Source organism: Varanus komodoensis, unplaced genomic scaffold (assembly GCF_004798865.1).
Source record: "Varanus komodoensis strain SLA01 unplaced genomic scaffold, ASM479886v1 scaffold41, whole genome shotgun sequence".
In the NCBI taxonomy this organism is placed as follows: Eukaryota; Metazoa; Chordata; class Lepidosauria; order Squamata; family Varanidae; genus Varanus; species Varanus komodoensis.
In genome coordinates, this window is record NW_025335954.1 from 1,746,105 (window position 1) to 1,763,335 (window position 17,231).

Sequence of the window (17,231 nt, forward strand, 5' to 3'; positions counted from 1 at the left end):
GTCCTTTATTTCTGTTCATCCCACAAAGAGCCCAGAGGAACGAACAACACAGTTCATGCAAATTCTATTAACCTCACATCGTTAAAAGTACAAATATACAATGCCTCGCAATAGAACCATCAGCAAAACAGACAGAGAAACAGAGAAATGCTTGCCTATGCGTGATAGAGGCAGAGGGCATGATAGCTCACACTTCAACAATAACAACAACACATGGTTCAGCATCAACCTACATTCAATTCAGCTGTTGATTGTGGGTTATTATGTTGTCTGAATCTCATCAGAGAGGAGTAGGGTCATCTAAGATGCCATGCGTTTCTTACTAGAGGAAAAATGCTGGCATCATCATCACCATCACATCAAAAAATAAAGCAAATCATATGCCATCCCTAAATTTGCACCTTGAATCTTGACCCTTGGTAATATATGGAACAATGTCTTCTTTTGGCAGGTATTGCTGAATATTCCAAAACCGGAACGCCAGCATGTCTCTGACCACTGCCCTCAAGGCTGTTCCCCACACACCTGGACTGGTCATCTGGAGGATTGAGGTGGGATAAATGCCTTCTTTCCAATGACAAGCTAAGCTTTCCCCTCTGGTCTCAAGCTGATGGTCACCCTGAGTTACTTGGTCGCTTGCTCAGTTTTAGGCACACCTGGAGCCTGCCCTGTAGGCCACTGCAATGACCTTTACAGGTGAACTAGTGCCATCTCTCTTTTTTAAAAAAATGTCTTTTTAAACAAAAGTCATTTCGAGCGACATGCCCACATTCAAAAGCAGGAGAATATTCCCATCACTGTAGTTCCTTACTGATGAAGTGTTTACTGAATCTCTGATTTTACAGAGCTATTTTGCTTGCTCTAGCAGTCTTGGCTGCTGCAATGTGCTTTACGTGGGGTTGCCTCTGAGGACAGTTCAGAAACCGCCACTATTCCAGAATGTAACTGCTTGAACCTTTGGATCATGTAACTTTGCCCTTATGAAAATGTCACTGATTGTGAGTCAGGTTCTGGGCTTAATACCAGGTGCTAGTTTTAACTTAGAGGTCTTGAGCCTGAGCCGCTTAAGGGAGCGTTGTATTTCCCTCACCAATGGCAAATCAAAATTGGAAATTAGGTCTTTCTACAAAGGCCACCATCAGAACTAGGACTGAGGTATATGAGGAACAGGACTTTTCCTGTTTGCTGAATTCCTTCCCTTGACTCACTAAGCTCTTGGGCTGTGGGCAGCTGCTGGTCACTTTTTAAAATGGTTATTCTTTCCTCTTCCGATTAGTGCTTAATGCATTAACATGGGCAACATGTTGTTTATTGCACTGCTCTTCTTAACTATGTTGAATCAGGTGTTGTTAGCAGCTTTGTGGATTGGAGAAAAGTAGAAAAGCAAGTTGGATTAATGGATGTACTTAAAAGGCTAAGGACTTCCACTAAGGGAAAGCAATGGGGAAACCCTACTGGGCTAATGTGAGTTACCTAGAGCAGGAGTGGACAGAAGGAAGATCTCCAGATGTTTTGGACCAACTCCCATAAGTTCCTGCTACCATGCTCAATGGTCAGGAACACTTTCAGTTGAAACCCTAAACTTCTGGAGAGCTGTTTTCTGCTCAGTCTGGACCCAAGGTAGGCAACCTACCTGATTCTTGGCAGAGTTTCACTGACTTCAAAAGTTCTCTGCAAGTGATCCATTCAGACCTCCAGCAAGAGCAAATGGCCCCTCTGTGCAGGGAGGAAGAGAAAGAAGGAGGACAAGGGGTTGGTGTGAGCCCTGCCCATCATCAGCAAGTTACCATTACCAGAAAAAAGAAACCCCACCCTAATGTAGATACTCAAAACTGGAACATTGCCAAGTAATGAGACTAGTTCTAAGTACACTTCCTCAAGAGTAAGGGTGCTTTCAGGCCAAGGACTCTTAGCTGTTCCTCTCAAGAGGCATTGTGCGGCACGTCCTCTTTATGTTGTGTTTGTGTAAAGAAAAAAGACAAAAACAGGAGGCAGACATGAGAGAATGACTTGTGGAAGGAATTGTCATCTGGGTTCCCTTCTGTGCATTGCCAGGACAACTGCCCAGTCAAAGTTTCATCTCAAGGCTCCCATTTTCACATTCAGTACATGGAAGCTTATTTCAGAATACACTTACATAGGAGAGTACAGTCCAGGCATGTTCACACAACCATTCAGCATCTCTTGCGTTTGACTCTTGCAATGAATTTGATGCTTTGGGGTTATGGCCGTCCAGCTTCATGATCCATCCACTCAGTGTGAAAGCTCAATTATTGCCAGTGGCATCACCGATCGATGCCTGAAATTCAGCGGTGAGGATCAGATCATGTGACTGATGGTTGTTCCATTTATTCTGGACACTGTTTTTTAGCTGTGCTTCTTCTTCCCAGAAAATGGATCTGGTGTTGGTGCCTCCAAAGGCTCATGGGAGCTTCTACGAAGGTGATTGCTACATTCTCCTTTCAGTAAGTGTCATGAAAGCTGCTGTCTCTATAGTGCTGGAGCTCTCTGCTAATGGATCCAACAGCTGCATGGTGTGGAAAAGGTGGCTTTGTTTTTTTAAATCCATGAAATGTATCACCACTGATGCTTGCTTAGGATGTTTTGCTAACTGTGAGCCATAAGTGGCATAGCAGGGATATTTTTATTGGCATTTATACCCCGAGGAACCCAAGAAGGATTTTGTTGCTGCATTTTATCTTTCAACAACAACTCTGCAAGCTGGATTTGGCTGGGAGTGAGTGACTGGCCCAAAGTCACCCAGTGAGCTTCATGGCCAAGGGGGAATTAGCACCCGGATCTCCCAGGTCCCCAGTCCAACCTAACCACCACACCACACAGGCTGTTGACCTTTTCGGGCATGTAGAAACATCTGGCAGTTTGGGAAACTGTCTTGGGTACCTCCACAAAATGGGTACGTTGCTGATTCAAAGGTATAACCCTGCAGCGACCCATGCACTTCATTTCCAGCGAAAGGCTCTGAGGTGAAGGGAGAGAGGGAGAGGTGCTTGCTGTCCAAGGATCCAGGCCCGCCCCCAGAGTAGCCTGCTGCAAGGACCTATTCCTCTGAAGACGTTGCTTGCCTCTCGGGTTGGCCTGGACTTGTTCAGGCTGAGCATCAGCAGAGCAGCTAGGACTGGTCCTCAGGCCCAGGGGGAAGGCTGCATAGCTCAGCCTGCTCCCCCACACAAACACCCAAAGCATGGAAGATGGGATAGAAGTGCTTTTCATAAATAAATTGTATTATCCTTTTCCACAGCTTCATTCCCAAGTGCAACATCCGGGCAGATGAAGCAAACTCCAGTGTATTCCCATAGCCAGCACACTGCTGTGGTTTAAGTGAATTAAAAGGGCAAAACTGCCGATGTTCAGAATTGTGTCTTCATTGTGGGTCAGATGCCGTATAGGAAGCCACAGCCTTCAGTTTGCAAGAGCTGAGCGAGGCTGTCAAGGACAGGGCATTTTGGAGCGGATTCCTTCATAGTGAGAGATGACTTGCTAGCACATTACAACAACGAACAGAGATTTGGTTTAGTGTTTGCCCCAAGAAGCTGCTTGTAAGCGCAGAAGGGCAGTGGTAGGTCAGAGGGGAGAAACGGTAGCAGCAGCTCCTCAGGATAACAACCAGAGCCTGCAGGAGAGAGTGCCTAATTCAGGAGACTCCAGTGTGGTAGCTGTGGACACTACTGTGCCCACAGACACCTCTCATTTTCCCCACCCTCTTAATTTCTGTTTTCATTTCTTAAGATGCATTCATTTTCTTTAATTGACCAGGAGGGTGGCATGCTGCAAAGCAAAGCACTGCCCTCCAGAGCCTTCTTGGTTTGCATTCAGAGAGTGGCTTTATGTTTTGGCGCTCAGACCACCGGCACCCCTCACACCTCTGCCTTGTACTTGGGTGCTTTCTTTTAGCCTATTCCATTTGCCTTCTGGAAAAGGAGTATTTTGTGGGCAGACACACCCACCATAGCTGTCATTTTATGAATGGGCAATCCCCTGTCTGTGGCAATCACTGGTGGGAATGCCCGCAACACTCTGAGGATTCCACACTCGCTATGGCAACCATTTTATGAATGAGCAAGCCTTTGTCAGAGTGCCCACACACTCTCGCAGCATTCCAAATGTGCCCAGCAACCCAAAAGGTTTGGGGGGCCCTGGATTAGTCCCTTTACCACTTTTAGAGATAGACACAATCTTCCAGTTTCCCTTTTTTCACATCAAGTTTTTGCTAGCACATCTACAAATATATCTGTGCATCCTAGCGTTTTATTGAAAGAAATTAAACAAAATTCGCATCCACCCCTAAACTATATGTCTCTCATCTAGGGCAGGTTGGAGCCCCCAGCATTAGCATCTCCTCCAGATGCAGTGTGGGTACAAACCATTCTAGCCAGACCTCTGGTCTATCCCAATGAAGGAGGGCAGAACCCCAGATCCAGGGCCCCATCCTTGCAGGTTCCCTAGAAAGCTATGCCCCTCTCCTCTGACTGCTGATTCTTTGGTGGATTCCTGGCTTTTGTGCACCTTTGCCTCCATCCTAAAAGCCTGATCTGCCTCTCCTAAGGCTGAACTGCTACTGGCAGGAAGAGTTTTAAGCTACAATACGCTTGTATATTTGGATCCACCTCTGGAACGCACCCTCCCATTGGTGTCCCTAATTTCTGGCTGAAAAGCAGTTGCATACACCCCACTGCATTAAGAGTGAGGTTTGGTTCCCAGGCTTCCCTTCTGGACGAAGATCCTCTAGCCAGGGGCTACCCTAGTGATGCAGTACGAAGGCGAGAGAACAGCTGGAGTGGAGAAGCTCCAGGAATACTAAGCTGGGAACAATCCAGATACTGAGATGAGTCCCTCGAGGGTCAACATTTGGAAGGGGACATGGGAGGCACAGGGCACCTCTCAGAGGCTTCATTGCAAGTGTTGACCCTTATGGCTCCCTTTGTTTCTCCCACAGACCCACAAATCAGGTGGCGCCCTGTCCCATGACATCCACTACTGGATTGGAAAATGTTCCTCGCAAGACGAGCAGGGCTGTGCTGCCATCTACACCACCCAGCTGGATGACTACCTGGGTGGGACCCCCGTGCAGCACCGTGAGGTGCAGGGCAATGAGTCGGAGCTCTTCAGGGGTTACTTCAAGCAAGGCATCATGTGAGTAGGAAGGAGGTCAAGGGCCTGACTTGTCCCAGAATGCAGCCTCGTGTTGATGGAACAAGCCCGGAGTCATAGATCACTGGACTAGGAAGAGTCTCATAGGCCACCTGCTCAGTGCAGGAAATCCAGTGTTGCACCACTCCAGTGAGGGAGAGTCCAACCACTCTCCCTGAGGTCCCTTGTCATACTTCTCTTGCCACCGAGATCTCTCTTAAATGTTCGATGTTGCATTAATTTAAGACAGAAGAAATCATTAGAGAAACACTTCATGATGCATCCATGATCGATGTCCTCTGAAGAAGCAAAGCCCCTGGGGAAACACATTGAGATTTTGCTTAAGATACCTGAGAATTCTCTCTCTCCTCTTTTGGGAGACACACACATGTCCTCGTGCAGTTTCCCAGTGTTCAGCTAAATTCTTCCTCCTCTGACTTAGGCCCATTTAATCTAGACCTACCCTTTGCCCTCTTTTGTGTGACAGGATGCTCAAAAATGTTGGTGGGAGCACTTCTATAGGCTCTGGACAATGCCTTGGGAGTGGGCGGTATAGGATAGTTCAGGGTCCCGGCTCAGAAGCTGGATGCAGTGGTCTGAGCCAAAGCAGTCCTCCTCGCAACCGAGGCAGAAGAAACTGCTCTGGCTGCTCCTGGAGGTCGGTAATGCAACCTTGAAGAGGCAAGGGGAGAGGGGGAGATTGGGGCACCCAGGGTGCAAAGGATCATGAGGCTGCTCCATCCTCCTCCTCTCCCCCTCCAAAAGACCATCACCAGGTGGCCAAAAATGACCAGATCTGGTGTCCAGCGCATCAAGAAGAAATTGCAAGAAGGGAGTGTATTTTAAGCAAGCTTGGGGTGGTTCGGTTTTAATGCATCGTAATAAATAATGCAAGATTATCAGCAGCTTCTGCTGGAGTGCCTTGGGCAGAGGTTTGTGTCTTTTAGCATGCTTGCATGTACGTCTCCTTAATGGTTTAAAAGTGTGCTTCCTTTATGGGGTCCTGGAGAACACAAGGGCTCTGAGGACTGCACATGGAGACGGTCACAAGAAACAGGCAGCTTGCCTCGACTTCCTATCTTCCATTGCACCTCACAGCTTCGGGGGAGTCCTAGGCATGTTTTTGGGCAGGCTTCCCAAGCTGGGTGCTCCCAATTGTACTGGGAGTACAATTCCCAGCATCCCCTAGCCACTACAGGGTGGGGCAAGCTGTTCTAGGGTCATTTGCAGGGCAATAGTGACGCTCTGTTCCCCTGGGCCTCTTCTGAAGTGTTAGATAATTCCCCAGAATCCCCGAGCGATAGTTTTTCGACATGTCATGCTGGAAAGCTGACCAAAACCAACCATGTTCCCCAGGTATAATGCTACTGTCTGAGGGGTACCACCCTCGCCTTCACTCCATAGCACCCTTGGGAGTCAGGTGCCCCTTTCCTTTTTGTTTCATTGTTCCTCACATGGGAAAAAGTGGTGGCCTCAAACGCGAGGCTTTTGAAACAAAGGTTCTTTGCATTTGCCAGCAACAAACAATACAATTAAATTTCCATGTCAGCATGAAGTGATCAAGGAAATAACTCTTTCCCAGCTGGTAACCAATGGAAACACAGCTCTGTTGTTTGTTTAGGCAATCACTCTTGCAAACTGGCTCAGCATCCCGACTTCTGACAGCCTTCTGACAGCGGCAGGGCCAGCCCCGTGACCTTTTGGTGCCGTAGGCAAAGGACGAGATGTTGGCCCCTCAGTCCCACATAGGGCAGCTGTTCGGTCTTACTTCAGCACCGGCAGGGCTGCAGCACAAGCTGTGTGCTTTGTTTTCCAAGAGGGGGAATGGCCCAGTAGCTCTGGGGGAACAACTGACCCCAGCACTTGAGTCCTGAAGCAGCTCCGTCCCTCTGCCCAATGGTTGGGCTGGCCCTGGGCAAGGCCAGCCAGACAGCTCAGAGATGGTTACAAGCAAGGCACAATGGTGAGCTGCCCATTCCTTGGAACTGGCTGTTTCCAGCATTATGTGGCAATCAGCTAACTGAACACATGCACAAAGGATCTTTTGGCACTGAAATCGGAGCGCTCAGGAACACTTGATTTCCCAAAAGGCTGAGGTTCAGTACGTTTCTAGGGTAAAGACTTAACACCTAGCTTGTTATCATTCAGGAATGGATTCCTTCCTTTTTTCAAGCTCTGCGTTTATTTTGACAGTCTAAAGATTCAAGCTGGCCCGAGCAAGATTACAAACCAGGCATGAATGTGTGCTTTCCCTTTTGTAGCTGCAACATTCACTGAATTACGAATGAGGGATTCAGTGGTGTTAGTGGTATTCTGAGAGGAGAGGGTGGCTGATTCAGGCAGCGGAAGTGCTTCTGGGGGTTTTCCTTTCCTCTCTTTTCGCAGAAACACATCAAAACACTTTTTCCCAGGCTCTTTGTTCACTCCTGGAATTCTTACCGGGTACACAGACTCTGTTTATGAGTCAAACTGGACCTTCCCATGTATGTGTTTGGGAATGCTCATTTAGGAAAACACCTTGCTATTCATTACCGCTTGGCCAAGTTTTCAACTGGATGAAGTCATTGACCCGTCTTAACCTTTTGTCTACTTGGTCCCTTGCCACTCCTAGGTAGACAGCCCTGGTTTGTGCAGTTTCGCAATCTCCTCTGCTAATGTTTGCACCCATGGATCAATGGTTACATTTTGTTCCCATGAACTAAGAAGTCCCATCCCAAACCCTTAAGACTTGTCCATTTTCATGCTCAGGCCTGTCATTTATGAGGCGTATATCCATGCATTGCCTTGGATCCTCTTCGAGTGAGCAAAATGAATGGCAATTTTTCATCCTGGTCTTTTCCTTCACCTGTTTGCACACAGATACTTGGCCCCAGGAGGAACTTCCTTTACCTTTGACAAGCAGTTGTTACACCACTGATCCCCTTTCCTTCTTGGCCACCACCCTGCTTCTCTGGCTCTGTCTAAACTTTCTACTTTTCCTTTGTGCCCTTGCTCAGGAATAAATGTGATCAGATCAGTTCTCACCTGACTAGGAATGCATGGATCAGGGCTGGCCAGGAGGGTGCTTGTGGGACTGGGTGGACCCCAGTCGGATTCAGCAGGGCTCCTCCTATGTTCTTACTGTTTTATGGTGAGCATACCTGTTGGGCTTCCAAGCGGGGGTGGTGGAGGCCCCATCAGTGAAGGTGATTGGACAACCACATTTTGGGGATTACATAAGCAGAGCTGGCTGGAGCCTGGGGTCAGACTAGATGGCCTGGGAGACCCTTCAGACTTGCTTTGTTTCTGTGCTTCTGTCTTGCCCTGCTGTGATCCGTTGTTTAATTTCTTGGTCCTACTCTTGTAAGCTACTTAAATCTAAGACAGTGGTGCCTCAGTAGTGCGTGTGCTGCCATGTCCTAGTGGATGGAGATGGATGTTTTCTAACTCTGGAGACCCATCTTATTTGGAGGAGGAACTTGCAGCGGTTGCTGCTTTGGTTGTAGCATCTCCCTGCTTATTTCAATAACAGGGCTCATCCTGCTTCTTGAATGTTCAAGCTACTTTTAATAATAAGTTAAAAGTGACACGTTTTGTGCTACTGGTTTGTTCATCTGCACAAACTGTGTTCTCGTTCAGCTACTTCGAGATCCATATAGTGGCGGCACTGCCTGGCTATAGTCTGAGTCTGTATAAATTGCCAACTAGACTTCTGGAGAGTCAGACTGAGACACGTCTAAGGCAGCCTGTACTTCAGCTGCTTGGGTGGAGAATGGGCCAGTTGGTCCATGCAGAACTCACCCATCTGTTCCGCTAATATCTCTATGGCTGGTTTTAGGACTCCCTTCCTCATAAAAGGAAGATTCCTCTGTGAATCATAGGGCAAAGCCCTGTCTTTCTTTCTCCATTGCACTACACATCTATACATTTTAAATCTGGGAGAGACGAGACATACTGTTCCCTCTTCCACTATTGAGCCATAAAAGCGTTCTTTCTTAAAATCCATTCCTTTCTTTACAACTGTGCATTGTGAAATTCTGGGATTGCTCAGTTGTCTGTCTTCTATTTTTCCCTGAAATTATTACTTTAGTGGTGAATGTGGTGTTTGCACAATAACCTTTGAGTCTCCAATTAGAAATCCCCAGTGATTTAAGCATCATATTGGGATGAGGCATACATTTGCACAAGGGCTGATGGTTATCTCTGCTGCATTTTGCAAAGCAATCTGGAAACGTACACCGTTGCGCTCTGCTTTCCATTTTGCTGCTGTGAGAGACTGGCCATGATGCCATTTTCTGAGCTTGCCTACTGAATGTAGAAAGAAAGACTGGGGTCAGGTTGAGCTAAAATGAAGCTTTGAGAAGGCCTTGCTTGTATGCTCCAAGGGCGTTTTGTTGGACTGGGTCACATTGCCAACTTTGGCCTGTATTTACTAGAACCATTTTGCCTTGTTGGCAAATTTCTCAATGAAGTTACAGAAACAAATCATAGTCCCTAATTATGCTCTGAGTGAATATATGTCCGGTGGGGCAAAGATTTTCGTGAGGACTTCAACTCCCTGTGCCTCAGGGGACCTCCCCTCCTCTAGGAAGTCCCCAAGTATTTAACTTCCTCTTGATCTGACTAATGCATTCTATCTATGGGCTTGAAAGCCAATTTCTTCATTGGTGGCTAAGACTTCTTTAGTGGATCCTTCTATTAATTCTTGACAGCCAGTGTGGTATAGTGGCTTTGAGCACAGGACTGAGACTCAGGTGATCTTAGTTCTAGCCCCCACTCAGCCATGGAAGCCACTGGGTGACATTAGCTCAGTCACCTCACAGGGTTGTTATTGAGAGGTTAAGCTTGATAGGAAGATGAGGAGAATTCTCTAAGCCTCCTTGAGTTCCTTGGAAGGAAAAAGGTGGGATATATATCTATATAATCAATCAATCAATCAATCAATCAATTCTTTTGTGGGGGAGTATATCAAAATGCCATTGCCTTAAGGCAAAATGTGACCTTGGAACTGGATTTTAACTTGCCCCACATGTGATTCATGTGATAACAGCAGATGTTGGGCAAGGAAGGAAAACCTTATGGCATATGGTTGAATGAGAAATGCTGCTCCCAGCAGGCGGAGGCAAATTTGTACCAACAGCCTGGGTGGCATAAGATACTGAAAAGTGTCTAAAACAGGGCTCCAAGAAACAGGCCTCTGCCACAGCAGCAGTTGTGATTTCATTGTCTTTGGCCAGCACGGCTCCGCCTGTGGGGTCACAGCGCTCAAGGCTCAATAATCAATGGTCATTTTGCAAGTCACACTGCCACTCTTTAGCACCAGCCAGAGGATGGCACTGTGTATTGATTGCGGTTGTGCTGCCACCCCCACTTGCCTAAGCGAGCTGTGGTAGTTTTAATTCCTTCTTCAGATGCATCTTTGCATCGCCTCGATGGGAGAAGGCCTTTCCTCTTCATAAGCACCCTGGCAACGGATCTTGCCACATTCTGCTTTGACACACACATTTGGAAGCTCCGGTGCCCTTGGATCCTCACTCCGCAGAGAAGCAGGTCGAGGCACTTCTTAGGCTGCGCTGCCTGGAGCTCCCATCTATTTGCCGCTGCAGCCCATTTGCTGGTCCTACTTTGAGTTGCCTTTCCTTCAAAAAAGACACTCCTGTGAAGCCCTTCTCTCCTTTATACACAGCATTTTCCATGGACCTTTTAGGTGGCCCACTTGCAAAGGGATATCTCGCCAGATTGGGAGGGGAGGGCTTTCCGGCTTGTCCCACTAACGTGTCCGTTAGAACCTCTTGCTGGATATACCCCATACGGACCCATGATATGGACAGAGCTCTGTTATCCACAGAAAGAGCAGCTGGTTCTCTTGACCGCCCTGTGCTAGGTGACACAAAGGGCCTGCCCCACCAATTAAGTTGCAGGGGCAAGAGAGGAGGAGCCTGTGGGAGTCAGGCACACCAGCTGTTCTGCGAACAAACGAACTTGTCCCGAATTGCCTTGGGCTTGCTCTGGGATGAGATTCTGAACTATAGTCATGGGTCTTAGGGCTTTGAGGGCTTGTCCCTTCTGTAACTCTGCCAGTGCATCAGGATCACAGGTGTGGGCTGTAAATTATTTTTATCTATGCTTCCTTCCATATTACATAGTTTCTGCCAAAGGTAATTCCTTAAGAGACTTACACTGGTTCTCTTAGAGGGATCCAAGAGTTTGTGCAGGGCTGGGGGCTATTATTTCCTATTCACTTTCTATTGTTTTCCCCAAATGCATGGCGGTTTTTGTTAGGTGATTGCTTACCTTAAAGGTAGGGGCATCCTGCCCACCTTTGAGAGGCAACTGTTGTTTGTATTAGGAGTAGCTTGCACTGGCTGCAGCTAGGAATGTTTAGGAGTAAGTTCCTAGAGGAGGCTCCCCTCCAAAAATTGGTTATTTGGCCCAAAACACTCAAGAAATCTTGCCAAGTCATGCCTTGAAGATCAGCACATCTCATACCTGATCTAGCATGGCTTAAGCCCTGCCTAAGTTGCATTCATAAAATTCTAGTCATTAAATTTTCTTTGATTAGGACTAGCATCAGACAAAACACCCAAAAGCCTTTTCCTTATTAAATATATTTAATAGGGTTCTGAAGGATCTTGCTTTTCTTAAAAGAATGGCGCTTGCAAACTTCATCCAGAATGAAAAGTGTTTGGATATGTTTTTCATCCATTCTTCTGTCCATCGCGACCCCATGGACAACATTCTGCCAGGCCTTTCTGTCCTCCACCATCCCCCAGAGTCCACTTAAGCATTAACAGCCTGCAAATTCGTCATATTTGCTCCTGACTCTAAACAGCAAAGTGACAGTGTCTGAGTTAAATCCATGGCATCTCCCGAAGGAAGAGATCGATGAACTCTTGCTCACCAAGAAATTGTTGTTGTTGTTGTTGATTACATTTTTATGCTGCCCATAGCTGAAGCTCTCTGGGTGGTTCTCAACATTAAGTCACCCATCCTGATTTCAACCAGGCCTGATTCTGCTTAGCTTCCAAGATGAGGCAGGATCAGGTACTTCAGGTAGGAAGAATGACAATATCCCCTCTGATCAGATGCTTTCAGATGCTCTGGTTGTCCCTGTTAATCACTGGCAGCCTGTCCATATTTTGTCCTTTGGGGATGCCATTAATATTTATTAAAATATATTCATATTTGCTAGTTAATATTAACCCTAAATATGAAAAATAGTGGAATTTTCATTCATTCATTCTTCTTTCCTGCAAGTGTCCCTAGAAGTTAAATTTGATTGGGGAATATGGAGGCATCTTGTCTCTAATGTGTACACCTGCCTTTTTATACATTGCAACCACTGAGCTGTTGGCAATACATTTTAGGCCAAATTATACACTCACATGCACACACAGAGTTTACCGAAACCACCTCCTTGGCTTTTAAATCAATGGAGAGAAGATGATAGCAAAGTACATAGAATAATTGAGGGAAAGGGGCTTTCATTGTGAATCTAAGAACCGGAGCGTTTGAAATTTTATGCTATCAGCTCTGCTTTACCCTTTGCCACCGCTAGATGGGGATAGAGCAGCAAGCTTCTATCAGGCTTAGTTTATAAGTGGAACCACATGAGATGTTCACAGAAGCCCTAATTGGATTTACTCTATGTGGGGCTAGGAATTGCTCCCCTGCTTCTTGCTTTAAGGAAATCGCAAGTGCTGATTTTCTGTGCAGCAGACTGATCTTTCAAGACCTGGTCTTTCCACTGGCTGCCTCAGCTTTCATTTTGTCATATCCCACACCTCAGCAACTTCCCATAGAGCTTTTCTGCACGAGGCCAGTAATCCGCTGCATCCACTTTCAGTTCCACTGCAGAACTGAGTTCTGAGCACAACACAAAGAGCTATTCCTTTCCTACTTTTCTGCAATATAATCTCTAGGCAGGGCCTGCCATGGGTTTGGGGAGTATTTGGCCCTGGCCTCCTACTCACAGGGGGATTCAGATTTCAATGTGCTGAAGCAGACCGAGAATTACTGCTGTTCAGCATTGGGACAAGATCATTTAAATGGCCTTGTGATGCTTCACAAGCCGTGATATTGCGAGAAAACCACATTTTTCCACAGTTACGGGTAAATTTGAACCACTTCGGCTAAATAAAGAAAACATTAGAAAAGCACTTGTTGAATAAAAAGGAAGGTTGATAACAAATTATCACATTGTGTTTTTCTGTTGAATGTGCTAATTTGCTAAATGTAAACATTTCAAATATAACAATTTTTATAACCTTTTGACATTTCTTCTTTTTTTAATATGTTGGGAGGGCCTCAAAAATGGAAGAGACCTGAGAATTTTCCAGTCTCTGAGAGGGCCAATCTGTAGGTGGCAGTGTAGTAAAGCAGAATAACACAAATATGCAACTAGAACAAGTGTTTTCTTTACCATTCATAAATTTGCTCTGCTCCTAAAAAAACCAAAACAAAAAAACCCACCCTTGTTGAAAGTGCTCTTTAAATGCAAAAGGAAAACTGGAGGGTCACAACATTGTATAAAGAACCCCATAAACAAATGTTTGTAGGGAATTTATGTATTTTATTTATTTATGGTATTTGTATACCACTCCATATCGAGACCGTTTGTGGAGTAGTGAACAGTAAAAAGCAAAAAAAGAATTAAATAATTTTAAAATATGATAAACAAATTAACATTAAAACCATGGTTGGTCAGCAAGAAATTCCACTTTGAAGAACAGAAGTCTCTCCAGTAGGCACCAAGAACAGTACAATGTTGGTGCCTGTTTGTCCTCCTGAGGCAAGAAATTCCTCAGAAATGAGGCCACCACATTGAAGGCTCTTCTCCTGGTAGGTCATCAGACCATGTGGAACCATCAGGAGAATGTCCTGTGATGACCTCCGGGACCAGGCAAGCTTGTAAGGGAGAAGATACCTTGGATATTCTGCTCCCACATTGTTTAAAGCCTTGTACACATGTACTAAAACTCTAACTTTAGCCTGGCCTGGTAGTGAACAGGCAGCCAGTGAAGGTCCTTCATCATGCTGAAGAGAGGCAGCTGCCTTTGACACTAGCTCTGGATTAGCCTGAAGGGCAGCCCCACTCAGAGCACATGGCAGTAATCCAGCCTGGAGGTTCCCAGCCTCCGGATCACTGTGGCCAAAGTATCCCCATCCAAGAGGAAAATGACAAGCACACAATAAACAGATCATGCCGTAAAGCCCATGGAGTCTCAAATTAATACTGCCATCCAATTAATGGTACCTTAAATTGCTTATTCATATGGATACCAGTTCGTTTAACAGTGCAATCTTATGTATGCTTACGCAGAAGTCAGTCCCAATTGCATCCAACGGTGCTCATTCTGAGGGAAAGTGAGTAGGGTTGTAGCCTAAATCTGCATAGGTTTATATATGAATAAAATAATAGATTTTAAGCAGCGAAAACATAGTTTTGCTTTAGATCAGCCTCCAACAGGTGCTCTGTTGTCCTATGTACCATCTCATCCCATGCACTTCTTCCATGGTTGCATCTGCCATTGTCTATTTTTTATCAATCCTTGTATTAAAAAAGTAATTAACTTTTTTTTAAGGAGTGCTCCGTTATTTGATGTGTGTGACCTTTTTTGGTTGATCAACAGATTCTCCTGCCTGATCAACCAGTCTAATGGATAATTGATTGAAGTCTGCTGCCCTAATTAGATGTACCAGAGTGCTGTCTGAACAAAATCCCTACCACTCTTTCCTGGTTTTCTTTATCAGAAAGTCCTAATGAATGTTTCCTAAGACTCGGTAGCGGATAGCTGTCCAGCGTGTCTAGCTCTCATGCCCCTTCCCTGCTTTCCTAACCCAAACAGCTACAAGAAAGGAGGTGTTGCATCTGGACTGAACCACGTGGAGACCAATTTCTACGATGTCAAGAGGCTGCTGCACATCAAGGGGAAGAGAAATGTCATGGCCACAGAGGTGAGCTGGAGCCTAGCGCTGTGCCCGGCCTTGATTCTAAAGGGGTCTTTTAGGCCAGGCCAAGCAGGACTTATTCTAACGTGCAATTGGACATATTTTTGTGCAGTTATAATAATACTAAAATGTGCAGTAGAAACAAACTTTCTATGAAATTGGGAATATAAACTTTCACCCTTTTATTGTTTTCCATTTGCAAAATATAGGAAGTGCTCACACATTAGGGATTGGGTGGCCTGCACCAGATTCCTCTGGAACTGAAAGCAGTGCTTAGACTAAACCATTTCAATGTGAATTTAAAGATTTGCACGTAGAGGTTGATTTAAAGGTACTCCTAGTAGTGCTGTCATCATCTTTACCCTGGGGTAACTTCAGGGTCCTTGATCTGGATTGGGATCCTAGTGTGTAGGGTAGGAGGGACTTAACTTTTCCCCTGCTGCAGCAGGCCCAATCCAGGTCGAGATGCTACACTTGCTACAAATAATGATATATCACGCAAAAGCAGTGCTTCCGCACGGTCCCAATCCACTCACTGTTTCTCCTTTTATGTCCGCTCCTGCTCTCTCACCCATAACACCTGCAGGTGGAGATGAGCTGGAAGAGCTTTAATACTGGTGACGTATTCCTGCTGGATCTTGGCAAAGTCATTGTGCAGTGGAATGGGCCAGAGAGCAACAAGCAGGAACGCTTAAAGGTACGGGCTCCATCAGGGATCAAAAGGGGTTCTCTACTTCCTTTAGGCAAGTGAGGGGGGCATGCGTGAGGGACTAACTATGCGTTATCTGAGAGCTCCTTCTTTGGAGCTTCTGATATCATTTGCTTGTCTATGAAAGGTCTGTTTCCCATTTTGCCATAGACCTGATCTTTTCCTTCAGGACTGGAGTAACTGCTTTTTTTTCTGCTACAACCTGCCCAGAGAGCCTTATGGCTAATGGAGTGGGTTAGAAATTCAATAAAATACATACATACATACATGCATAAATAACTTGCAGGCCTAGATCTTTAATTTGTAAGTGTTTTCTTCATGGAAGGGAATGAAAAGAGCGAGCAGGAAAAGGAGGGGTGAAGTATTCCCTTGTTGTAATTGGCTAAGCCATAATCATGAGGGTGATAATGATAGAAAACTAAGTATTTATATTTATTAATATGATTTGTACTCCAACTTTATACCAAGAAAACGACACTCATGGCAGCCACTGATAACAAAGAATAATATTAGAATTAAGTAAATGAAGACGTGGTGCTGTCATTATTCTTTCAAAAGCATGTGTTGATCAGATCCTGCAGACCAAATCTCAGAAGGTTAAAAAAGTTCTGAAATTTGTCAATGCTCACAAGTGGCATATATAGAGGTGTTGTGGCTCAGGCCAGAGCCCCTGCTTTGCACACAGAAAGTCCCAGGTATAATTCCCAGCATCTCCAGGGAGGGCTGGAAAAGCCCTGCCTGAACCCCTCGAGAGCCATTGCTGCCAATCCATGCTGACAATACTGGGCTGGATGGAATCATGGTAAATCAATACAAGACAGATTTCTGGGCTCCTCATGTTCTCCTTAGGCTATGCTTCTTGCCAAAGATATCCGTGACCGGGAGCGTGGGGGCCGGGCTAAGATTGGGATCGTGGAGGGTGATGAAGAAGAAGCCAGTCCAGATTTGATGAAGTTGCTGGAGAGTGAGCTTGGAGGGAAGCCACCTGAGATCAGACCGGCTGTCTCCGACGAGGTGGTGGATCAGCAGCAGAAGGCCAACATCTCACTCTATCGGTGCGTGCATCAGACTTTGCCCACTACACAAGGCTACTTGGTAGTTGTCACCAACACAGCAAAGCATTGATGGGGATGTGGTACTCATTTGTAGAATGGAAGGGAAGTCAGGTTGCTAGCTTTTGCTTTCAGAAATACTACTTGCCAGTACAGTTAGCAAAAGGGGGTGTCTGGAAAACTGCCGGCGGGACTTGGTGAGACAAAGACCACTCTAGTGTAGAATATGGCAGTGCTACCCACAATGCACCTCCTTGCTGAGTGTTGGGATGTCTCAGGGCCCAATGCTTACTCCTGGTTCAGTTTCCTTAGAAAGTGGTCACTGGAGATGTGCTGTTTCTGTGATGCAGGTAAGCCGTATTTACACATCTCAGCATGCTGAGCACAATAGG

General features: G+C 45.9%; 1 protein-coding gene across 1 annotated transcript in view; it reads left to right on the forward strand.

The window, feature by feature from the left end:
• The first annotated feature begins 485 nt into the window (after positions 1–485).
• Positions 486–17,231, forward strand: part of AVIL (advillin) — a 37,887-nt gene continuing 21,141 nt past the window's right edge. The window contains exons 1-6 of the mRNA XM_044443152.1: positions 486–551; positions 2,391–2,465; positions 4,955–5,151; positions 14,976–15,084; positions 15,665–15,775; positions 16,637–16,842. Coding sequence (XP_044299087.1) covers positions 486–551; positions 2,391–2,465; positions 4,955–5,151; positions 14,976–15,084; positions 15,665–15,775; positions 16,637–16,842 — 764 coding nt within the window. The remainder of the gene's footprint in view (positions 552–2,390; positions 2,466–4,954; positions 5,152–14,975; positions 15,085–15,664; positions 15,776–16,636; positions 16,843–17,231) is intronic.